Below are 25,882 nucleotides of genomic sequence, written 5' to 3' on the forward strand. Positions count from 1 at the left end.
CCAATAGCCCTGTCGGGGAAAGTGATGGGGGAGTGTTGTAACAAACATCATCCCCCTTTACATGCAACTCCGGCATTAACTATTCACATTCTGGGTGAATAACCAAAGTTCAATTAAAAGCTCAACTATTTCTTCAGGTAGAGGTAACTCAAAGCCCTGGTGTCTGCTTTGCTCAGCAGTGTCTCGCCTAGGCTAGTCCAGGGGTGGGAGAGTGGGCACCACTCATTACTGCACCATCCTGCACGGACAGCATCGCCTGCAGCACCCACCTTCCTGCTCCTCAGCTGCTGCTTTTCTGTTCAGCAGCCAGAGGAGCTCCCCACAGCTGCCTGTGGCTTCATTTTCCTGCCGAAGGGCAGCCGTGCTCCCCCGCATCTCTCCCTGCAACAGTTCTGAGAACCAGGAAAAACATTGAGGTTAAACATCCGGACGGGCACAATTCGATCTACCCTCCTCTAATGGGTCTAATTCTCTACCCATAAACTCCCCAGAATCTAACACACAATAACGTACTGACAAATCAAAGCAAGCAGCAAATATCAGAAGTATTATCTAGATATCAAACAGAAAAAGTTCTCTGTATTACACCTACCTTAAATGATTTCACTATAGAACAAAATCACTATCATCCCTCTAGCTGTTTTTCTCTGCCCACCAGCAACATCTCTCCATTCCAGAAAGGACTTGCACCAGCTGCATTTTCTTTTCCATTCCCATCTCAGTTTGTAGAAGTCCTAGACCACACAAGGTCACCTACACTTGTTCAATCATCTATATATTGGAAACACTGCAAGCATATATCTATACAGCTGTGTCTCAAATTCCCCAAAGGAGCCTTTTTTCTTTGTTAAAATTAACAAGCTAAACCTGTAGGGTATAACAGACTTAGCAATGTATCAGCTACATGGTTCACATTCAACTGTCAGTCATAATGAGTGACACGAGAAGTAGGTATTATTTTCCTTTACACCTGCTTAGCCCCACAGCTGAGTTCTAGCAAAACTGCTAACTYTGATAATACAGTTAACTAGCTCCAACAACCACCCACGGAAATGCATTATTTTTAAGCCCACGCTCAAATGCTAGTTAAAAGTTTCACCATGCGGCCAAAGGGAACACGCTCACTTTTCTCCCACAGGGATAYGTCTAGTTTACAGGCAAATCCTTAAGGATGCAAGAAAGGTGTCCTGTGTGGGCGGGTTTACTTCTACATTCATTATTTTTTTTTCCTCCTTATTTCAAGGAGCCTTCCATTGACCCTCTTTGGAGGTAGAATACCAGAGCAAATGCAATGTGTTGTTACTTTTTGTAAGGCAACTCCTATTTTCCCACGAGGAGGGAAGTTAAGTAGGACTATATCAGAACGCTTCTTTTACCTACCATGGAAAGGAGATGAGAACTTTACTTATCCCACCTACAAGCTTAGAAAAAACAGGATGGGCTTGCTAACAAGTTGTTCTATTCTATTCTGTGTAGGTTCCTATCCCACCCCCTCAACAGTGCCGTCCTGAGCACTTTCCTGTAGCAACACAACTGCCATCTGTGATGTGTGGTTTGCTCTCTCTCAATCTCTCCCCAAGGGCAGAGCTGTGGACTTATTTCTGTTTTAAAAGAATGTTCCACCTAGGAAGTGTGCCACATTTTGCTGCAATCTATGCACTGCTGATAAATCAGCTCCTGAGCGAAGGAGCAAGGTACCCACTCTGCGAGCATGTTCCCCGATGCAGATATTGGAGACCATGTGCCTAAGGGCTTGGAAAGATGTAGGGTGCCAGCTGCGTCAAGATGGCATAACAGCAGAAAAACAAAACATATGGAAAACAGAAAAGTGGAGACAAAATACTTTGCACAGTTCAAAAGGAAGTTCACACGAAGTTACCTTGTGCCACTCTAAACTCATGTCAATTTGTGCTAGTCGGCGGGCATTTCCCTCTCCTGATACACACTCTAAGACCACACATTTCTTGATAAGAAATGAGCAGAATTATGAACACAATGCAAAATGTTGAAAAATAGTATTTATTAGCACCCAATTTACATAATTATATGGTACAAATGACACTTACTTGCTGCTGTAACATTAAATAAAGCTGCTCTTAAAAAACATTGCTTATTTCTGGAAGTCCATGTGATTTTGCTCAGCACAGATTGCAGGTACAGTATACAGCTATCCCACTTCACTACTGTCATACCAATATAAATACCTGCATGGTCACCTCAATGTGGTCTCATTTTGAACTGCACACTAACATAAGCAGATCAATAAAATTTTAATGACAAAGTATTTACTTGGTTTAATCAGGAAAGTGAATGTAACTTGAAATATAAGCTACCAAGAAGTTTCACAAAACATGTATTGCAGTGAAAAATAGCAAATCCAGGGTTGCAATTGAGATGCTYAAAAATATACTGGTGTATTTCAAAATAATCTCCCACAGAATTTTCTATCTTTGACATTTTAGATATTCATCCAGGATTTTAAAATATTGAAGTTTAATATGAAATGTAATGTTTGATGCAGCATTTTCATTTAAAGCAACATTTTGTATTTTTTTTTATGATAAAGGCTTATCAAATGCTAAAAGAACAAATCACTATTTCTGTCATTTCCCATGAATAGAAAGCCTTTCTGGAATCATGAGTTACACAAAGTTTATGGATTCGTACTTCCAAGAGAACTATTTCCTTCACAAACTAGAAAATAGAACATCTGACTTAAGATAACATTCACTTTTATACAACAGTAGCATTTAAACAAGGTAATTTGGTGGTATCGTAATTCTGACACAGCCTTGTACTGAACCATACGCAAACTGACAAGCGGACCGTATTACTCAACAAGCAGATACTTCTCATTTGGATCCACTGCTCTGCAAGACACTGAAAGTCCAACATTTTTTCAAAGTAGTCATTCTAAACTGGCATGCAACATCATAACTTCAGCATCCTTCTGCTGGGGAATCTTAATTTCCTTTAGCTGTTTAACAACGAGTTTACATATCAGTAACAGTAGCCATTTCCTATCAACTACCTGTCATGAAAGYGACCCCAAAAGAATAGGAGCAACTGTAATTACTAACATTTAAGTGGTTACAACCTGCATTATCTCCTGTGAAAGGAAACTGCCAAGTAACTAAATCAATAGTTGTTTTTGTAGGAAAAAAAGTAGTAGAGGATACAAGCAACAACAACAAAAAAAGAAAAAGAAAGTCCAAACTGTCATTATGGTGAGAAACATATTGGATAATTACTTTAGTTTTATTATTTTTAGTTCCATAAGCCAAAGAAATTTGTCTGAAAACATTCTTTGTTACCTTTCTTTTGAAAGAAACCAATTGAAGATACTTGTATGAAATACAATGCAGCTAGCAGACACGCTGACAAATGCCAAATAGAAAATGTTACAGCAACAATAGTCTTATTATCATGAATTCTCTCCTACAGGTTTTTCAGATGCATGATTCAAGGAAAACATAGCACAAAACTGCTTTGCAGTCTGCTTAGGCTACAAAGGTACAAGAAATTATTAGCTAACATGCTCACTTTGCATTTCCAGAAAAAGTCTTAACATATGTGACAGTCTTCAAAATCTGTGTATGCTTGTAAATGTCTGACTGCAAGACGACAACAATTTTAGGAGCCATACATCTGAAAACAAGCTACACTCAAAGACTGCTATCTTGATGAAAGAAGAATAAAAAAATAAATTCTTAATGGAAAAATATTAGCTTGAAGTCCATCATTCATCCCTTAAACAATGTTTTTGGCTGTTTTTAGTAAGTAATCCAAAATAAYGAAAATATTTGGCTTGGTAACAAGTTATCCCTTCCCTTTTAGAAAAGTACAAATCCAGCTGTGTGAATCTYTTCTCAACCTTCTACTTAACATTCTGGCACTAAGACTAAGGGCTTCTTGTAAAAGCAAGCGAGTAAACTCTCCGAGTGAATGCAAGCAGGCAGGGCTCGAGGACCTTGTGAACACAGGGCTTGGAGCAGCTTTAAAACACATGCAGACATGGTTTAAACATGGTTTTATCTCCCTGGACCACAGCATGGCCTGGCAGCACAAACAGGGCCAAACTAGTTTAACACACAACACCACAACGTAGACTCAATCAGGAARAAACTTGGGCTAAAAAGCATATGCTACTAAACGCTACCTTAGTTCAGCTATAGTTTGGATTTCCTCAGCCACCAAGTATCTACTGACAACAAACCAGTTCAGACCTCTAAATTGCACTGTTCAACTGCACTTTCGGATTCTACAGYTGAATTCGGATTCTCAAGAACATCATCTTAATTGATACAGCGCTCCATGAGTTTTGACAACTCATTTGACGGAGCAGTAAAATTAAGTCAGTAGGTGGGATAAGAGAACTCAGTACAATGAAAGTGTGTTATGAGTAAGGAGGTGCAAAAGAGCCTTCTGGTGGTTGTGGGAAGATTAGGCTGCAAGTGAAATCCCACTCTTCAAAACACACTCTAAAAGAGTATCAATAATGCTTTAATAATTTATCTTGCCCTGAGAGCCCAATGCAGATGAGATTCTAAGATTCCAAGAAATTATAGTCTATAGAAGGATTTAAGTGATAAAGTTAGATTAAAAAAAAAAAAAAAATCTGCACAACAGGTACATCAGCATAGGCAGAGATATCATTTAAAAGGGCAGATTTCCCAAAGATTCTCCCTCACAGGATTAACCCCATCTGCTGAACAGGGTTATTTGAGCAAAGACTATTTACACAAGAGTCATTCTAGTTCCTCCCCTGTCGATGTTTGCTGCTATGCTCTACAGTACGTAAGATTATCTGTGAGTTATTCCTCCTGAAGCACCTCTTATGTAACTGGATGAATTAAACACTGTCTACTTCCACTAGTTTCACTCCTGCTCAATAAAAACATCGCTGAGGGTTTGACTGGCAGTTTACAGGCWGTTAGTTCCCCTAACACTATTCTTCTATAGGCCTAAACCCATCAACGATGAAACAGTCGAGACTGTTAATGTATTGTAACCCCATCAACTAAATACGCATCAGATTTAGACAGAACATTCAACCCCTTCACCTCCTTATGGAAAAAGAGGCTTTCCTGAAATGTTTTTCAGATAGGGAAAGGTAGTAGACTTTGCAGAAAAATCTTTGCCTCCTCTCTGTAATTCAACAAGAACAGCTTAAACTGAGCATCACTGCAATGCYTACCAACAGCAGATGTCCAAGAAAACTCAAACTACCACGTCAAAGATTGCAGCATTTTATACAAACCAATTAACTTTATGTTTTAATCATATTCAGATTTCATTTTTTTAACAGTGAAGACCAAAACAATTTCCGGTGAATATCCACAAATTTCAGAATGTTTTAAAATGCTATATTATAAACAGTATAATGTTTTCACAGTTATTTCCACGAGTCTTATAAGAGTTCCAACTCCTCTGTTAGAAAGCTGAAATACATGTGTACTGAAGCGAGTTACAAATTAATTGGAACTACTAGGTCAATCCACCTCTCATTTGTATGAAAAAATAACATTAAAAAAAGATACAGAAACAATGATCAACATAGGCGAATGGTTTGGACACTCCTTTATCATATTATTGCTGAACTGGAAAGCTACAAGCGACAGTTCACAAGTGCCCTCACAAGCAATCTGAAGGGGGAGCATTTTACAGACTAGGATATTTATGAGTGATGAAAATGACACTATGCATGTAATGTATTACTTTTAAACATGAAGGTAGTGACTTATGCAAAAAAAAAGAAAACTGAGAAACAAGCCTAATTATCATTTCTGCTTTCCAAATCTTGTGGCTTTGGTTCAATCCTAACAGACATCACAAAACAGAGCCTTAATCCTGTTATTTTTTAAAGCAAATGTTCATCCACAAGGGCAAGAGTGGTCCCATTACAGCTGTCCGAGGTATCTATCTTAGCACAGTCAGGCCCCCAACAAGAGCATTAATTTAAGAAAAAGGTTGTATTCTTATTTAAGTAGTGACTTGTTAGAAATATCTTGCCATCTCCTCTGCTAAACTAGTAGTTTTGAAATTTGAACAAATTACTTCTTTGACACAAAAGAACCTGTATATGCACTAAATTTTGTCTTACGTACAGCCTGCAATGAATGGATGAATGAATAAACTTAGGAGTGACCTGGGCAAGCCTCACTGAACTTGCTCCTCTGACCCTTTAAAGGGTTTCCTTCGTCCTCTGAGACAGTGCCAGGCTAAGTCCTGCACAGCTTCCCAGTCTGACGCTACTGAGGTCGCACCAGTCCCGTGGAGCAACACTGGTTTCGGACACCTCACTGATCATATTCTCTCTGGAGTTCAGAGAATGATCCGTCAGCTTGCCTCACTGACAGGCACACAATGCCAAATACTGTCACCGTCTACAGATCTTCAAAACAAAAATACTACTACTAATAAAGATTTTCCAGTAGAATCTCATTTAATATAATGCTGAAGAACCTATTCAGGTTAGATCACAAGCCTGACGGTTCAGCAAGAGGGCTCCATTAAGAACTCTGCTGTAGTCTTTTGGTGTCCAGACACAGGAACAAATACACTGGCTGCATCTTCTTCCGTCACTCAACCTACCTTACAAAATGTGACCCAYTGTAAGACAGATTTTAAGAAGCTGTAAACTGGACCATAGAACATTTACTACTTACAATCCATAATAAACATTTCACAAAGGTGTCAAATAGTCTCCCTAAGACAGTACTGAAAAGACCCTGCCAAACCACATGCTGCAAACACTCCCAAATACACATCTTCAAAGACACCTGAAAACCTTTATGAACTGATGGTTATGTCTGCCTTTTTAATTTTTTGTTTCCTTTGGTACGGACTAATACTTCTGCCAATCAAACACTGCCCAAGCGACTTATCAGTTTATGGAAATYGCTGCTCCTCAAAATCACATTGTTAAAGCGTAAGTATGGAGGTGGGGAAAAGGGACACATCTGAGATCACACAGACATACTGAAAAAGATAGTGTGATTAAGTCCTTTATCCTTTACATATTTATTCAAAAGGACAAATTTATATTTACTTTGAATTTACAACTGCAAAATGACACTGTATGGCCTAATCACGAAGTTGTATGTAAAACGTCACGCACTTACTCAAACACGTTATGTAAAGGGCTGATTTAACACCACATTAATTGAAAACATATGGCAAAGAAAAAGAACAAACCTAGGTACTATACAGTTGTACAAACTCCTTGCTAAAACATTATTTTACCAAAATGAAGATGAATGAGATCCAAAAATATTAATCAGGTGATCTTCCTATAAGCAGTAAACAAAGTCTTTTACCGCATATCAAAACAATTTTGTCTTTTTGTCTTTTGAGGCAGAAAAATAAATGCATTGCCTAGGACTCTATAATAAAAGTGAAATAAATATTTTCCACAATATAATTATATCTAGAGCTTTTTCCAAGTTACTTCAAATTATTTTGTGTGAGTGTTTTGGTAACTGAATCAAGTATGTGAAAACACATACTACAGTGATGTAATTYAGAATTAAAAATGAGAATATTTAAACCTAGTGGATCAATTTTCAGCGTACGGAAGCACTGCAACTTCTCTTTTTCATTTAGTCACTAGTACAAAATCAGTAGCACAGGTTAACATACACAAAAATTTCTGAGTTAATCATTACAAAATATACTATGTGAATTATATATGGGAAAAATCAGTAATGGGAAAACGCGATATACTGAGTTGCACAAAAATGCTTCTTGCAAGAATAAGCATTAGGTCCAGTTTTATTTATATTACATATATACATATATGTGTGTATGCATGTATACATATATACACACATACATATATATGATGTGTGTGTGTGTGTGTGTGTGTGTGTGTGTGTGTGTGTGTATCAATCACATTCATGAAATTACCAATTACATCAAATGTGGAAGAACTGCATATAAAAGGGAGGAAAATAAAAATACTTTAGTGCCTGTAGAAGTTCAAACTTACAAAGAATAGTATTAATCATGAAGAAAGTGTTAAGTATCCAGCTGGAGAAGAAACAAATACAAACTGAAAAGTGAAGAAGAAACCTGAGAAGCAGCAATGCTTGTAATTATTTAAAACTGTCAGATAAATAAGATTTGTGTGTGTGTGACATGAGCCATAAGACCAAAAGTTTGGACTTCCTATGCAAAGGCATCATGTTACAGATTAAAAAAAATAAAAAATAAATTATCAGGTTACTTCCAGACTAAGTCCAGCAAGTCATGTATGTGGAATGGTGTTATAGGCATCAAGCTATAGAGAAATGAGCTAACAAGCTGAAAACAAGAACAGAAGTTGTGTATAAGGAGTCAGCTAAAAATAGCTCGAAGAATGATGAAAGGAACATTAATATACAACTAGGGCTAGTGTGCACTTGCAGGTTCCAAATTATGAAGACAATGAGTAATATTTCAAATGGCACAAAAGAACATGACTTGGAATACTGATGTGAAATTACAGAAAAGAACTGCTAAACACCAGGTAAATTCTCCTGTCAGTGAGATACAATAAAAGGAAGTCTAATCATTTCAAACATACATAAAAACCTCACTGTCCAAGACACTATTAAAATGCACAAGTCTATAAACCTGCTTTAGCAAGCAGATGAACTAGATAACCTAAATAATCTTTTCATCCCTAACTTCTATGATGACGTTCAGAAGACCTGACAGGCTCATGCACAATACCCTGCAGTCCTACAAGTATGTGAGCAAGTACAGTAAAAAGACATTGACATCAATTATGAAGACCAGCACAAAAATATATATACTCCACAACCTCTTTATAAGGCTACATTTGTTTTTGTTTAAAGGCACCTCATCCTCTAGCTATTGCCAGCTTTAAAGAATCACATTTCAGTGATTTTCGTCTTTCAATTCACATTTAAACAGCCACTTCTTACATTCCAATTGTAATCAGAATGACCGTCTTTAAAAACAAGCATGCTGGCCTATTAGTTTTATGTACAGCAATTTAAACAATTGTAACTATTTACTGTATTGTGTAAGCAAAAGCACAACATTCATTTCATACTCACACCATTATCCTTTGTATACACAAACTCAAGAGAACTCTTAATACTAAAACATTAAAATGCACCCATGGAGTCTTCCCTTACTAGACATATTTAATACAAGTTTACAATATATATATATACACATATATAATATACATAACTTTTAGAATTTTTCAAATAAATCTTTGTAATTCCGTTTCACAAAGAAATAAAATAATGACACTGAAAGAATAGGAGTCAAGTACACAGAACTCTCACAAAGTTGAATGCTCAGTTTTGCAGCCAAGTTTCCCCCTTTTCATCATAATCAAAACACATTATAAAAACTAAATAATCTGAATTAATATTGTAGTCATCTGTTTAATGGTAAACGTTCTAATCTTATCTATGGAAATATATTGCATATCAGTATCATGAAGTGACATATCYGAATATTCTGAGCAATAAAAGGTATTCCAGGGTATTTTAGCAGTAAATACAATGTGTTGCAGGCTCAAACAGCACAGATCAATCTTTTATTCTAAATAATACAGTTAATCTAAACTAGTTCAGCTTAAAACATGGTCCCATCCTGAAACATCATTCTAAAACAACATGACCAAATCCTATGTCGATATTTTTCAATGATTCCTTTTTAAGAAGTGTCAGTTTAAAGGTAAAGATTTATCTATCAACTTCCAGTCTTAAACTTAAGTTGGTATTTGAAAGAGTTGCATTGGGTTCTTTCCTGCTCACATCAGCACCACACCACTTCCAGCATAAATTCTGCTTTTCATTTCACTTAAAAGGAAAACACCAACCCCCATAGACTTGGAGAAGAGTAATAAAAACTTTGATGATGATGCGTAACAGAAAAGAATCCATGCACTTCCTTTAGGAAGGGATAAAGAGAATAAAATATCGATTTAAAAGTTATTTGTCATTCAGATCAACAGATGAGCCCTGAATATACAAACAAAGCACATTTGTTGAATAATTAAAAAAAAAAAAAAAAAAGCATTCATTCTTCACATAACGTGATCAATGGCACAATACAACATGTTAAAAGTTCCACAAGTATTAAAGTTAGGAAATACCTCCAGAAATAGCAGAATCTTTCAAATTGGTGGAACTCTATATGGACATCTATTACAGTAATACAACTCATATGGAGTATCAGGTATAGCTTTTATCTTCAAATGAATTAAAGTATTTCACTGTTACACTTAATGCCCTGAATGACACCTTCTTTATTTTATTTTTTTTTTTAGCAGGAACAGAAAGAGGAGATGAACATTTGATAATTATACTGTAAGAGAGTTTCTTTGGAAAGTTTTGTGATTATTTCTTGTGCCAGACCTCCAAGGATAAACAGTATTATAAATCTGAATAAGTTAATTTGCTACTACAGTATATACAGACTGCTTCAGTCTGTTGTTAATTGTGACTAGACTAAAGGCTCAGCTTCTAGCCACACACTAATACAGTCTTTAAAAAAAATTATATATATTTTTTGCAAACTAAGTATTTGCTGTATAACATAAAAGATGTAACAAAACTTTTCTGCATTTTAATTTTTGTTAGTAATTTTCCTTTAACCACATTTATCTTAGGCTAGCAGCCAGGTGGCTGAGATTAACTATCAGCTACTGCTCTCTGAACATTATCTACTTATTAATACCAAAGGGATGATAAAAGTGCCTCTCACATGGCACAATAATGAACATGTGAACTGACACTTTTTCCAGGCAATTTAATTTTAAGCACATTAAGATTCCCCTATGAGAAGCATCCCAGGAAGTTTCCCTCTTTTCCCGCTCCCTGAAGCAACTGGACTCTTCCTTTCCAGTATCCCGTTTTATTAATAGAGAATACATAGACCCAAGTTTCACCCAAGGCCTGCCTGGACGAAAACTCACACCCTCCGAAATAAAAGCGCTTCTTTTGTTTTTGAACTATTTGAAACTGAGAGTTTCCAAGCTCTCAGCACCAGCTGAGCTCACAGAAACCAGAACAAACCTTAATTTAGAAAAGAGCACCCTGCAAAAACTAAACACTTACAAACATTCTCTGAATTATAGGGCAGGGTAAGGAGACTCTTGCCCCCTTCTCTTTTGTGCAGCTGGTTAAATATATACAAGCTAGAGTTGAAAGGGAAGCACTCTGTCATACAAACACTTTAGCCAGAGCATCTGCTCCTGCACTGGCAATATAGCATTTGGATGGGTGGAATGCCACATCATGAATGGATTCATCAAATTTTTTGCGATGAGCAGTAAATTCCTGGATGCAGGTCTTGCTCTCAAGATTCCATAAGCGAATTGAACAGTCATGACCTAAAAAAAGGAAAAAACAGTTTTTGTTATAATTCTCATATCTGCCACTGTTGTGAGAAAGGTAAATAATGAAATTTAATGTACTTACTGCCAGACATCAAATACAAGCCATTAGGGTCAACAGCTAAACTTGTAACTGCATCTAAGTGAGCTACCATGGAATGGATCAGTTTTCCTTTGGGCGGGGGGAACAAAACAAAAACAAAAAGAAAAGATTCATGTTATTTTCTGCAATTGACTTATCTGTATTCATTGCCTAAACCCTACCACAGCCTACATTACTATAAAAACAAGATCTTGTCCCACAATTGAATACAGTTATACAAAAAGTCGTTCTTGTAATATTTACCATCTCAGAATAGCAATGATACCATTATTACCAGCTTCTTTAGTCCTTTACATTGTGTGCGTCAAACCACCCTGATGCTGCAGTAAGTGTGCACTTTAAATATGTCTCAAGTGACTTAAGTTCAGCAGCAATATCTTGAGTGGAAAGGAGGATAGAGGCCGAGTACACTGGTAAGCAATGAATATAAACCGAACAGGAATAAGGGATACATTTATCAACACAGAGAGAATCAGTGTTTTATTCCATCTTCTCACTATTTACTGTAATGATTTTATATCAAAAATAAGAAATCAAAGGTCATATTTCCTTTTTTTTTGTTGCAGAAAATAAGAAAGCATAAAAAATGGAGATGCCAAATATGTTTCCTCTACCATTACAGAACTATAAACAAATCAACCAGCTATTTTCAGCTTTTTTCCACAGTTTCCATTGGATCCTTTGACCACTTCTCATTTAACACAAATCAGGGTAGTGACATGTAAAATCAACAAGAATACTGGAAGTTCTTAACTTAAAGACAGTGTGACCTGGAAGCAAAGAAGTCACACATTGAACATCCTCAAGATTCCCAGGAAGAAGACCGTATTAATACTACCATTCCACTCAGAAATTCCTTTAAATGAAGTAATTTTTAATTACTCATCTTATTGTGACTTCCCCTACAGATTAAAAATAGTATTAAAATTGTCCAGCTCCTTCCACCAAAGCAAGATCTAAAGATAAACGCTGAATCAAATTGAGAATGATGCCCTGCAAGGGAWCTTCTACCTCCAGACCATCCAGATAGTGGTCTTAGAAGCACTGAAGTAGTGCCCAAGCTTCCTGCCCTCAGACAAAGATAGCAGGCACAATAGAAGAAACATGACCATGAGTACACGAAAACATACCAGAAGATCTCTTCTAATTAAGTATCGACAACACCCATATTTAAGGCATTTAAAAACAAGTGACAGAGAATGTTGCAAGTTCTTCATTACTGACCCAGTAAAGTTTTATATGGGCTGGCCATCTTCTGGCGTACTGGTGAAAAGCTATTTCTCTGTCAGAGGATATTCACCTCTAAACATCTCCTAGGATTTATGTGAAGAATATTAATCACAATGAAATTCTGTTTCTGTTTTATACAACTGCTACGACTAGGCTCTGCTGGAAAGATACCTACCTGTATTGTTGTCATAAAATTTGATGTGTCTGTCCTCATRAGCAGTGATACTAATTGGAAGAGTTGGATGGCTGATGACTCTGTTTATCTGACAGGAAGAACTGACTGCTAAGAAAAAAGCCACACATAACACATGTAAATTGCTACTACAAAATAAATACGTGATCACTCTTATTAATAACATAATTCCTACCTTTAAAAAATGGAAATTCTTTCAATACCTTATCTACATTTTCTTCTAAAATACTTTTCAGATTACACACACAGAGGCATACATTAACCATACATACAAGTGTAAATACAAATAAACAAACAAGGTCCACACTTTCAGATAGATGTGCCACTTACGATTCAGAAATCAAAAATGAGTGAAAATACCTTTTTGCATTCCCCACCTTCACATACCTCTTTCTGTCAAGCCAAACTTTCTCCATAATATACAGGCAGTTGAGRGAGATTAACATTACAGTCAGCATGTTTTGGAAACAAACAGGATTCCCCACCTTAACCACCACCAGCAGCAAAAATCTACAATCACTTGATACACAGGGATTAAAATTCTTCTTGAAGAAAGGGACACTGGACTACTCATAGTAGCATCACTTTTCTAGTCTTCAAGAGTTTTGAAATATCCAGACTATACATGGTCTATCCTGCCCTTAAACTCCTGCTACTCACAGCAGGAACTAGRAAATTGTAAGAAAGAAGAATTTTTGGTAGTTTATGTTTTGATTAGAAATCTAGAAATTGTTTTGATCCACAGACTAGTGCAAGAGGGACAGATGAGCAGAGGAAACAACTGCTTCACAGATCATCCAAATACAGTCAACTCCCACATGAAACAAGCTAATGGCCAAAGGACACTCAACATCGACTAATCAAAATCTTGCCAAATGAAATAAAAAGACCACTGGAGGATCACTTGCTACACAGATGGTGAAAACTTTAATTTTACATCTTCCTCTAAAAATCTGAACCTACAAAAAATGCCAGTATCCACAAAACACCCAAAATCATCAAAATGTAAATTACTAAAACCACCTAAAGTACTTCTTTATAGCAAATGACATTTTATCAGAGCTAGCTATCCTCAGCTTTAAAATGCCAAGTAGAACAAGGCCCATAATGAACAGTGATAACCTGGATTGGCCAGGGACAGAAACAGATGATTCCTTTTACTCTTGTATGATTCTTGGTTTTTTGTTTTTGGGTGGTTCTTTTTCAATATATAGATACAGAAGTACTATAGTGCCTTTATGTAACTAAAAATACTAATAAGCTATTGCTGGTTGTCACATTGGTCTCCTTTTAANAAAAAAAAGAAAGAAAAAAAGAAAAAAAAAAGGCAAAGCTGGCAAGAGGGTTATTTCCTATTAAAAAAAAATATATAATTAGACAGCAGAACTTCAGCTCATAGTAGTCTCTCTCCAAACGCAGAGGTAAAGTAAGATCTTGACAGAGAGTTCTTAAAGTTTCCTCTAAAACATCTGATGCTGGCCATTGCCACGATCCAAGGCATTACAAGGAACCCTGTGAATACGCTCTTCCACTGGAGTTTCTGTTGTTCTACAGTGAAAATCTCAAACAAACCCTACCAGCAAATGAACTAGAAGCATACACAAAAACTTTTTTAAAAAACTTTTTCTTTAAAAAAAAAGAAAAAAGGCTACCTTTGATTGGGGAAAAAAAAAATCCTCCTCCCCCATTTTTAGAAAGTAAAATCAACTTTGTATTTTCTTGATATTACTATTCTTCTGCTATTGAAGTGCCCATGAGATCTGGTATAGTAATGATAACTGTGTTACATCTTAAAATGCAGCTTATAACATAATTTATATTATAAGCTACCATGACACTGTCTGCCTATTATTTTGAAAGCACTAAAAAGACCATTAACAGTATCTGATCTAAAGCAAGCAATTTTATTTCTTTTTTTGATACATACTAGTATCTGCTCCAGACTCCAGGGTAAGAATTCGTTGCCGGGTCTCCATGTTAAAAATGCTAGTGTGTCCACTATTAAATGATGCTACCATGAGGCTTGGGTCACTGCTCACAAGATCTACTGATGAAGGGATTCCCATTTCTAGAAAACAATTTAGAAAACGCTTCTGTAAGATTTAGTCAAAGCAAACAAAAGCACTTGATATCAAAAAGTTCATCTTTATGAAAGGAAAAGTTATGTGACCTTAAAACAAAAAAATCCCTCCAGAACACTATTTGAAATGCTGAAACACAGGCTGCTGTCTTGTACATATTATACCAAAATATTACTTCAAGACTAGCATGCCATCTTATTATAGATTTTAAAATCTAAATTATACCAAGAATCTAGATTGTCTGCTTGATCACTACTTTTATTCTATTTCTTTGATATACACAAAATCAGACACTGGGCTAGAACTACTGTGTTAGAAGCCCAAGGAATCTAATCTAAAAAAGTATTACAACCCTGGCCTGGATCTATTCACTGGCTATTCCAAACCACTGAGGGGGTGGAAGGGGATTTTCATTCTGGGCAAACCAGAAGCAAAAGCCTAATGGAAACTTAGCGTCTGAACTGCAAAGTAGAAGTGTTACCCTCCATGGCTCTAGTAACTGCAGCAGGTAATCTGCAGGAGTTGGATTTTAGATACGTGTGACTGTCCCCCTATGTATAGGTATCTATTCAACTGGTGCCATAGCAGGAGGGATCCAAACTTCACTGCCCCGCAAAAATATTCATAAAGATGTAAAATCCACCAAAACAGACAAGCAAGTTTTCTACTGAGTGGACAAAATTATGGCAGCCTAAACACAGACACTCAAAAATTCAGGTAGGGTGCTTTTCCGTACCTTGATTATCATTAAAAATATTAAGAGCTGGAGCAATTTCTGTAGCTTTCCATAAACGTATAGTGCCGTCTGCTGAACAGGACAGCAAACGCTGGTGTGCTCCACTGTATACTAGACCCCACACTGCATCTGTATGGCCTACAAAAGCACCTCTTAGAACAGAAGGATCTGTGAAGAGAATGACAACAATTCACATTTCAAAACAAAATACAAGTTACATCAATAGTTGTATCCTGGTCTCTGTTTATGAAGCACCTTTAATAAGCTAGTTGATAAAGAAAAAAGTGCAGATAGGTCTTATCAATGCAGAAAGCTCACTTATCCCAGTGTAAAGAATATTTCATCAGCATATCTGGCATTTAGTTATCTGATTTATAACTAACAGAASAAAACAAAGTTTCAGCAAAAGGGACCATATCAATTTAGTCAGCAACACAGACTTCAATTTTAAAAATCAACTCTCAAGTAGACATTAATGGCATAAGAGTCTCTTTTTCCAAAAGTCAGCTTTGAGGCTCATCGTATCTGAAGCTATGAGAAGTTCAGAATGTTTTAAAACACAGAAACAAGGCTGACACCCATTCATATTTGCTAAACCTTCTGAACTGGCAATTTGCAGACAATGTTAACAACTGGTCTCAGACTATACAATCTCTTTTTATCTCATATGCACAYCAATTTGTAAAAGAAAAGAACATTAAAACAGACATTTGCTGTACTTGCCAAAGCTTAGGTCCAGTACTTTTTCAACCTAACTGATTCTCAAAATTGTGATAAAATCAAAGCCCTTTTTATGAAAACACCAAGCCAATCTTCTCATCAACCAGTATTAAAACAAAAATTTACTTCTAGTAACTGAAGCCAACATTCCATTTTCTCTTTTAAATTTTCAAAGAAGAATTTCCTAGAAATTATACTTTTTTTAGCCACACAAATCTCTAGATGCATCATTTCATTGCTATGTCTGATAGCAACATACCGTAAGAGTCATAGGGGTCGATGTTTGGGTTGGTTGTATTCCAGCCATGGATGAGGCCATCAGTTCCTCCACTGTAACACTGTTCACCATTACTGCTCATTACCACACAAAGCACTGGTCCACTGGAATACAATCCACAAAAACCAGGTTGACTATTAACATTTTCACTAATTAAATGAAAAACAATAACTTAATCTTCACACTTTGTTAAATAACAATTCACTTACTGCAATAAAAATTATGGGCATTTCAGATCACATGCTATACCACCTCCCACAAAAACCCTTCACAATATTTAGTGATGTAATTACAGTCAGAACAACATGAACAGTGTCACACTTTTAAAGTGTAAGCTTTGTTAATCTGTTTAAATAGCTTTTCTCCATTTTTGAAAATCTAAGGCTCATGAAAACCATTCAGTAGATTCTGATTCACTGAAAACAGCTTCATTCTATAGATGCATATACTCAACAAAAAGGCAAGAGCTGCAATGATGAAAGAAAACCTGATCACATTTGAACCATATTTTTTTTAATGGTGGTTTACCTAGATCCAGATGTAAATAGTTATGTGGAAAGGAACAGAGCATATGCAGATATTTAAAATAAGTAAGGTGGGAAGTAAGAGTACCACATGAAATCACTAGCTGACATGCTGGAAACTACTGAAAAAAATAGTGTCCGTTTAAAATCTTACTTTTCTCAAAATAAGACAAGACAACATTCTTAGCAAATACTCACTTATGAGCTCTGAATGTATATATTGGCTCTACATCAAGAGAAGCACTCCTAAATGAAGTACAGGAAGACATTAGTATGTATTTGACCTTATACAATGTTTTATGAAATATTTTACGAAAATGTGCCAAAATCGCTACGTTCTTAAAATCTAGCTCTTTTGAATGTCCTCCACATCTCCCTCTCCCAACATGATTTTCATGTGATTAGTAATTCTTCGTAGGCTTTCAAATTACAACATTTTTTTTCTTTTTTTTCCTGTTTAAAGACTTCCAAGGTAGTGGTAAGCTGTACATGAGTCCTCCCACACCAGTCAAACCAGCGGGTACATCAAAAGCAGCAAAGAAGCAGAGTGTCGTCAGTATCAGGGGGAAATATTAAGTGCTCCCAGTCCCTCCTAGAGGGAGAGAGCTTTTGACCCCTTGTTTTTACACCAAAGCTGTAGCACAGTCTCAAAACCCTTAATTTAAACTTTAYCAGCCAGGGGTTGCCTATTATGGACTGCAGGAAGGCCTCGTTTTGTCCTTTCTTCCTAAAATTTATGATATACTCTCTTACTATGTTAGCCTCGCAGAGGATTTACTCTCATTTCTGGAAGTCTCGAGCAACACAAAGGAGACAGTGTAAAAAGGCTCCTAATAATGTGTCAGTCCACGTCAGAATTTGTATGTGTGTCTGTGTATGCATATTTGTGTTTACATGCATGCATGTGCGTATACATACACAAATTCAAACTTCATCAGACATGTGGTTGGGCTTTGTACACTGTCTCTTATGTGTTACACACATGCAAACACGCTAACATGAAACAGGCCATGTCCAAATATTTTCATTAGTAAATAGACATGTCATGTTAGCTACAAGAAAAATATAAAAGTGATTTTTTTTTCTCTTTGAGAACAAAAAAGCACTCATGAMCTTGCATGGCTTTCTCCTGGCACTCTTTATAAGTCTCTGCCCTTCTTTAACAGCTAGTTTGTGTACTCTTAAAGTCAAAGAACAATTCCCATTAACTCTAAGGAATGTTAGAAGACAACATATCTATGATGTTATTTCTATAAATAATGACTAAAAATGCTCTTAGGAAACACAGAAAAATGAAGTCTTACTTTTTTGCTGGGGCTGTTTTTTGTAAATTCCACATTTTTAATGTATGGTCCTCTGAAGCTGTTATTAAGACTGGTTCAACTGGATGAAAAGCCAGACCTCTTATTCCATCAAAGTGACTTCTTAAAGTGAATTTGGGGTTCCAAGTCTTTCTCAATGCATCCTTATTGTTTGCTATCTATTAAAAAAAAAAAAAAAAAAAAAAGCTAAAACTGTAATTAATGTGGAAGGCATCAGGAGAGGAAGGACAAAATCAGAATTTGGCTTTGTTATTTTTCAGATACCAGATCACCTCATCCTTTTTTCATAACAACGTGTTCCTGAGCAATGGTCCATTTGTCATTGATTAGACAGTTCAAAATGAATATGAAAACRAAGATATTCCACAAAAACAGATAGCAAGTATACCTCCACAGTAATGTGTTTTGTACAAACCTGAAATACACTGCATAAGCTGGTAAACTGGTATGGAGCTGGTAAGCTCCATAACTTAAAAGCTGAAAATTAACTTTGACTGATGACAACATAAACCCCTGGTTTGGGATTTGAAGGTCAACCTATTCATATAGGTTCACKCTTTGATACTAGGCCTGACTCAATGAAGTTGAGTTTCATAAATATCTGAAATATCATTGACATGGGAGTCTCCTAAGAGCTCAGGAAAATACCTAGCAGAGCACAAAGGAATACTGGCTAGCACATTCTCCTGAGGCAGTATAAGCTTTGCAATAATGCAATACAAGCAAGCCTCGTCAGGAAGAAAAAAACAAAGGAAAAAAAAAAGAAAAAAGAGCAAAAATGACTTGGATACACCTGAGGAATATAACTGGCATGTAATAAACTATCATACATATAGACACAATTATTTGGCAATTACAGCATGTTTAACAGATCTGAAAGAAAGCCCTTAACTGTTATTTCAGCATTGTTCCTCTGAATAAATACTGACATAAAATGCTGTACAGGCTTTTAGGACTTCAGTCATCACTACCATGGTTAGTTTTACTGTGCCATAACCATTGCAAATGGTCTATTAAAAACCATTAATACAAACAATTAATTCAAATATTGATGATTTTATTGAAAGCTAGATAACTTCAAATACTTTAGTAATATTAACCGCAAAGAAGAGACAGCTRTTTTGAGCCACTTTGGGAATCTATACTTTATTTTGGCTATTTTTGCAAGGTACAAAGGGTTTAAAACCAGAACTAACTTTCCTTAAATTCTGTTACTTGCTCACTTCCCTTAGAGAGTTCTGTATGTTCAAACAACAAGAAAAAAGGCGTAACAACCAGCAGGCTCAGTCTCATCGTACTTCTTAGTAATTATCTGCTGTCTGCTCGGTTAGAGTTCAGTTTCGTTGTCAGTCTGCAGARCTCTGTTGGCTCAGTGACAGATCACACAAATGCTGGGGCTGCTGCAAGGAAGGGGCAGGACTGTAAAGWTAGCAGCTCTGTCAGATTTTCTGGATGTTGACCAAGAATGTCTCAGCAAAAAGGGTACAACGTGTACAGAGTAATCATACATATCTGGAGCAGAATTCAGTTGCCTCGACACAGGCATCTAATGCCGATTTAGGTAACAGAGAACCCCACCTGACCATGCCAGAAGCAGAGCGCTTACGCCCGGTCTGTCAGACCCACACAGCTGTCTCAGACATCCTAACAGCACACACCAATTCTGACAAGACACTTTTCTCAATTTACTTCTCATTCATTCAAAAATTTATTTCTAAATACTTCCCAGATGGCTGATTTAATACTTCCCAGATGGCTGATTTAAAGATTGGGAAACAGCCAGAGGTACCAGTCAACAGACCAGGAGCAGCGCTAGAACCAAAGGCAGATGCCCCACAGGCCGGCCCACACTATCATCACTTCTTTTCATCCAAGAGTCACCTAASGGCCATGAAAAGTTGGCAAAAACAAAGCAGCCAGATTCCTTTTTCTATCTCTACTAAAATACCAGTGAGCTATTCAGAGATTTGAAKAAATAAATAAATAAATAAGAACACCAGTATTTGCAGGGGTTTGCACACCAAAGCTGGCATCTGATCTGGCAGTACTAGTATTTGCCAGAAACAGCAATGCTCTCTGGAAGTATTTAACTTTATATTACATAAACAACTTTGCAAAATCCAGAAAATGCCATGATACGCTGTAACATTACAGATACTTTTGTTGACCAAAGCTGTAGGCAAACAAGCAAGAGCCTACCGCAAACCCCATATTAAAACTCCAAGTTATTAATTACTGTAAAATAATTTGTAATTTAGGTACTTTGTACTGTACTCACAACATAGTCTATTATAATTTTTAATGAAATTCTTAATCTAACCAGAAAACTTAACAGAAAAAAGAACCAATTGAACTGAACACTTGAGACAAAACTGTGTAATGTTGTTACCATGGAAAAAGAACAGATAAATTTAAGACTGTATTGGCCAATAAGCTGAAAAATTTCACTTTGTTGGATATTCTAAGAACAGACATACAAAGGGAAAAAATTCTCTTTTAAGTAATAAATTAACAATCTACTTTAATTGAAACTGTTCTTTAAATTAAAGACAGCCCAAGCAACATTTTAAATATATGAACTGTGAAATGAAGTAGGCTAATATTCCTATTTTGTGGAAGAAAGTAACTCATATAAAAACTTAAGTGGGAAGAAAAGGCCTCAAAATAAGAAAGCGTCTGCAACTTTTAAGGGCACATAATTGAAGACTGAGTCACATGAAAAATTTTCAATGTCAATCTCAAGAAAATCAACACTTAAAAGAAATCCTCCTAAATACCTCATTCACATTTGACATCTGAAAAAAAAGGTACCAAGTACTCCAGAGTACAGATTGTATTACTTCTAAGCTACACTTCCAGTGGAATTTGAACTGGAAAAAATGATTTTTTATTCTGCTTCCATAAGGATAACAGCAATGAGAGGAGTTTCTCAAATAAGAATTTTTAAAATTGTCAAGAGTAGAAAAGATGAGGAGTGAGGTGAGAATGACTAAGAATTCCTGATCACAGTGACTGGCTTAATAAAGCCATTAAATCAGTGAACAAACAGAAGTTAATACTCTCCATCCATAGAGGAAGAGATGGGGAGGGGGCAGGGGGCGCAAAGAAGTGCTACATTTCATAAATGAAAGCTGTTCCTTCAAGATGTGAAGGCAGGGACAAACGACACTAGACTCATCTAAACAATGAAGCTGATCAATGAAAGCAGAAAGATTTCATACAGATGGATTAGGTTTGTCATCATCTCTAAATTTAAAAATTTATCAGAGATTTCATGTGTAACTGGAAAAGAAGTGGAACTTGCACATCATCTTTTTGGAGACAAGGTTGGGCAAGATTAACATAAAAATTCACACTGAGCACAAATTAGGAGATAAAACTAAGCTACTGAATTTAAAATCAGGGATGTTCAATTTCATTGCAATCCTAATGACTCACAAAAAGTCACACACATGCCTCTGCAATGTCATTCATAGACTATCTGTAAATGTTATCAGCTGTGTAATATATGCCTCTACAAGTACATACAACAGTGAAGCTTCTGAGTAAGTACCTGCATGTTATTTTAAGTCTTGGATCTGATTTGTGACAGTAAAATCCCAGACAGTCACTGCTTAGAAACAGTCAGGTTTGCTGAAGGACAACATTCCTCTCCAACACGCAGTACTCAGTCATTTATGAATTGCCTCAACTTTGACTGAGCTTGACAATGCAATGGCAAGACTCACCTGAAGTTGTCAAATCACAAAGGAATAAGTGATTAAAGTAATATCCAGAGTATCTTTTTGCAAGAAATCAAAAATAGACAGAAACTGCATATGGCTGCATATTGCTGCAAATAAGCGATTTTAAGAAACACTTTCCACAAAAAGCGAAATAGAAGGCAGCCATATAAATTAACTTAGGAGTGCTGTGCTACCCACACAACCATAGAAGTGCTAGCTGCAAAGGCCTCCTACCTAAAGACCTCTGGCTCAGTCTCCCACTTGAAATTAGACTATCACCAACACCAGATGAAGTCAGCCATAGTTTTCCCCAGTCAAGACTCAAATACCTTCAAGGACAGAAATTCCACAAGCTCTCTGGGCAACTTGCTTCAGTGCTACACCACTCTCCTATATAGTATCTTTTTCATAATGTCCAACCTAGCTTGGCCTCTCAAGCCACAATTTGTGACTGTTGCCCCTTGCTGTATCAGCTGATGCTATGAAGAAGTTTGGCTCCGTCATCTTTGTATAAGCACTTTGCCAATGCTTACAGACTGCTATTGCAGTACCTCTTGGCCTCTTCATCAGACTGAAGAGGTCAAGTTCCCTCAACTTCTCCTGTTCTTCCACAAAACTTCTCCTCTTGAAGTGGAAGGGCCCAAAACTGGATACAAGTATGGCCTCACCAGCCACAAGCGGAGAAGACATCTATCTGCTGGTCATGCTATTCCTGATGTTGCATGTAACCCAACTCCACGATTGGGTATACAGTGCCCCTGTATCACTATCGCCAATTACAGTTACTTTCAGCTTTCAACTATTTGAATGAAACAGCACACAAAAGGACCGCAGGAGAAAGGCTTGAAGACAGCTTGAAGGCTGCTGCACAGGGAGAAAACAGATATTTAAAAAAAAAAAAAAAAAACTTGTGATATCCTTTGCTGATATAATTTTAAACACAAGAAATTTTTCTGCTGAGTCTACATGGATGCAACTGCCATCTGCCTTCAACATGTAGAGACAGCAGGACCTTGAGTAACTATTAATAACCACTTACATCGTAAGTTAGTGAATCTGCCTCATTGGCTACTGTAAGGCCTGCAAGCTCTCCAAGACCCAGCTCATTTTCAAGGGCTTCATCTGCTCCCATAATGAAAGACTTTCCTGAAGAAGGAGGGAATGTTAAAGCTTCCACTGCAAGAAAAGAAACAAAAACATACAGAAAACCACATAGGTTTATAAAATGTTTATTAACAAAAGCATATAATCTACTTTCAAAAGACAAAATCTCTCAAGTAGCTGGGGACAAAAAGATATAAAAGGATGCAGAAAAAAACCCAGACATTCTAAAGGTAAGCACCCCGCTTCCTAATCAATGGTGCCCTCTGAACATAATATTTGCACTTGAAGTCTGCATGACTCAGGACAATAAGCACAATTAGCCACAGGAGGGAAGAGTATGTAATCACTCACACATGTATAATGCAAAAATAACACAAACTCAGGCTGTTCCCCAACTCCCCTGTAAAACACACAAGACTGAAGAAGCAGCAAAAAATGTATAAAAGAATAGCTAGTGGGAGCAACAGATAGATACAGAGTACATTCTTAAAAAAARGGGGAGGGGGCTTTTTTCTTAATGCTGCACATATATGAATCCAAAAATATATCTACATTAAGATTTGTTTACATGCACTCCAAGCTAGCAATATGACTGGAAGCAGAGAATTCCTTGCTGCTTGCAAAATCAGTTTAACTACCCAATAGGTTAGTCAGCACTGAATTCCAGATTTTTACTAGCAGTATCCAAACTTACTAGTTCACAGTCGCTATACAGCATGTCTATAGGAGCACTAGTCACTAATGTAAGTGTGCTTGATGGTAGATTCACTGGAGATGGAAGCACAGAAGACTAAGGGGAGTATAGTTCATACACTTGTACCATTTGATGCAAAGCTTTATGCGATGTAACTGGAAAGAGCTGTGCCATTACCAGCTTTCTACTACAGCTCTCCTGTAGTCATATATCACAAAAGATGAGCTGAACATACAAAAATGTAATCTCTGGGCATGGCAGACCCTACTCAGTTTTATGTGCTTTGTATCTCAAGTTACAAGAGTCTTTCAACAAATCACAATCTATCTTTTCCTTTTAGTTGCACTGCAAACACAAGCCTTTGTAAATACCGTTGCTGCCAGGGAGAGAGGAAAGGGAACATCAGCTCATCCTCAAAATGTTATTTAGTTTAATGGCATAATCACTAAGTTTAAACACAACAAACTATGGCTTACAAGGAATAGCCTGATCTATTCAGGCTTCTTCCTCCTTTGTCTCAGTGCTTTGGCTTCAGTTGTTGCTCACTTTCTCTCTAGTCCATCCAGCATATAGTAAGATAATCTTCATGGTCTTTCCATTCCAYGCGCACACCTCTCTAAAATGCCCTGTTTGCTTTCTGTTATCTTTCACAAACAAGTAAAAGGTTTTCATGACACCCCTCAATGCTCTGCTGTTTAATTAGTTCTCAAGTTATTAATTGCAAACATCTMTTCACACTCTGATGAGTACAAACCACTGTTCTCTCTCTCGCATTTGTGCTATAAGACTCCATTCAACACAACATATATAGGACTGCTGTTAGCGCTACCAGAGAATTCATGTATTCTGATGAATTTAACGCCGAATTTGAAATGCTACTAGGATAACAAGATTTGGATGCCAAAAATATCAGAGGGTCTCAGATTTATAAARGATTACGCAACTAACAGCTTGTAATACTGAACTCGGACTAATAAAAATTAACTGTCCTCTTTTGTTTTTCTGCAATTCCATCTGAGTCTCTGAATTAAAAACACATACATGAAAAGACATGAAAATAAAGCTCTGCTCTTATGGTTCCTAGCACATGTAAGAAAAGTTGGAAAGCAAACATCCAACACAAAAATTCCTTCACTTTCCAAAGTGTTGCTAAGTTACTCCACCCTTTCATAAAAAAAAAAAAAAAAAAAAATAATCACCAAGCATGTAGGAAGTAGAACAACCGAGATCTTCAGTAACTATGCCACATGCCAGGGTTTTTTTTGTACATCTTAATTATAATTTGGCCAACCTACTTTTTCACACTCACTGAAAGACTGCTAAGCCACCACTGTATTTGTTTATTCTTCTAATGATATATTTACTATTTAAATAAAGAATGCAGGATAYGGTCTTTTACAAATTAATATATCCTAATATATTTATTTTATTTTGCTGCATATTAAGACAATTCAAATGCTGAATCAGATACATGAATTAACAACTTACAGAGGTAATATGGATGAAGGTAAGGGATCACATGCCACATTTGAGACAAAATACTGTAAAGATGGATAGCTTTCCATAGCTGGACTTAGCTACTATGAGAATTTTTGGAACAGATTATGGGAATTAATGTATSAGTAAATTGTATATATTCTTCTGAAAGATCCTTGATAAAGTCTCCATGTGCATTTACAAGCTATGCCCACCTGCCTGCATGTTTACTTGAAAAGCTTCTTTATCTTTCTACTTTAACATACTATAAAATATATACACACACACACACACACACACACCCCTATTCCTATATACACATACACACACACATA

The 25,882-nt window shown here is 36.6% G+C and overlaps 1 protein-coding gene across 1 annotated transcript in view; it reads right to left on the reverse strand.

Moving 5' to 3' along the window:
* Positions 1–2,003: 2,003 nt before the first annotated feature.
* STRN (striatin) overlaps positions 2,004–25,882 on the reverse strand; it is a 70,482-nt gene continuing 46,603 nt past the window's right edge. The window contains exons 12-20 of the mRNA XM_085301190.1: positions 23,313–23,449; positions 18,531–18,706; positions 17,425–17,472; positions 16,685–16,806; positions 15,706–15,873; positions 14,816–14,956; positions 12,871–12,978; positions 11,448–11,534; positions 2,004–11,359 (exon numbers count right to left, since the gene is read on the reverse strand). Coding sequence (XP_085157316.1) covers positions 11,190–11,359; positions 11,448–11,534; positions 12,871–12,978; positions 14,816–14,956; positions 15,706–15,873; positions 16,685–16,806; positions 17,425–17,472; positions 18,531–18,706; positions 23,313–23,449 — 1,157 coding nt within the window. The 3' untranslated portion in view covers positions 2,004–11,189. The remainder of the gene's footprint in view (positions 11,360–11,447; positions 11,535–12,870; positions 12,979–14,815; positions 14,957–15,705; positions 15,874–16,684; positions 16,807–17,424; positions 17,473–18,530; positions 18,707–23,312; positions 23,450–25,882) is intronic.

Source organism: Rhea americana, unplaced genomic scaffold (assembly GCF_003343005.1).
Source record: "Rhea americana isolate MKP2758 unplaced genomic scaffold, rheAme1 scaffold_173, whole genome shotgun sequence".
Classification (NCBI taxonomy): domain Eukaryota; kingdom Metazoa; phylum Chordata; class Aves; order Rheiformes; family Rheidae; genus Rhea; species Rhea americana.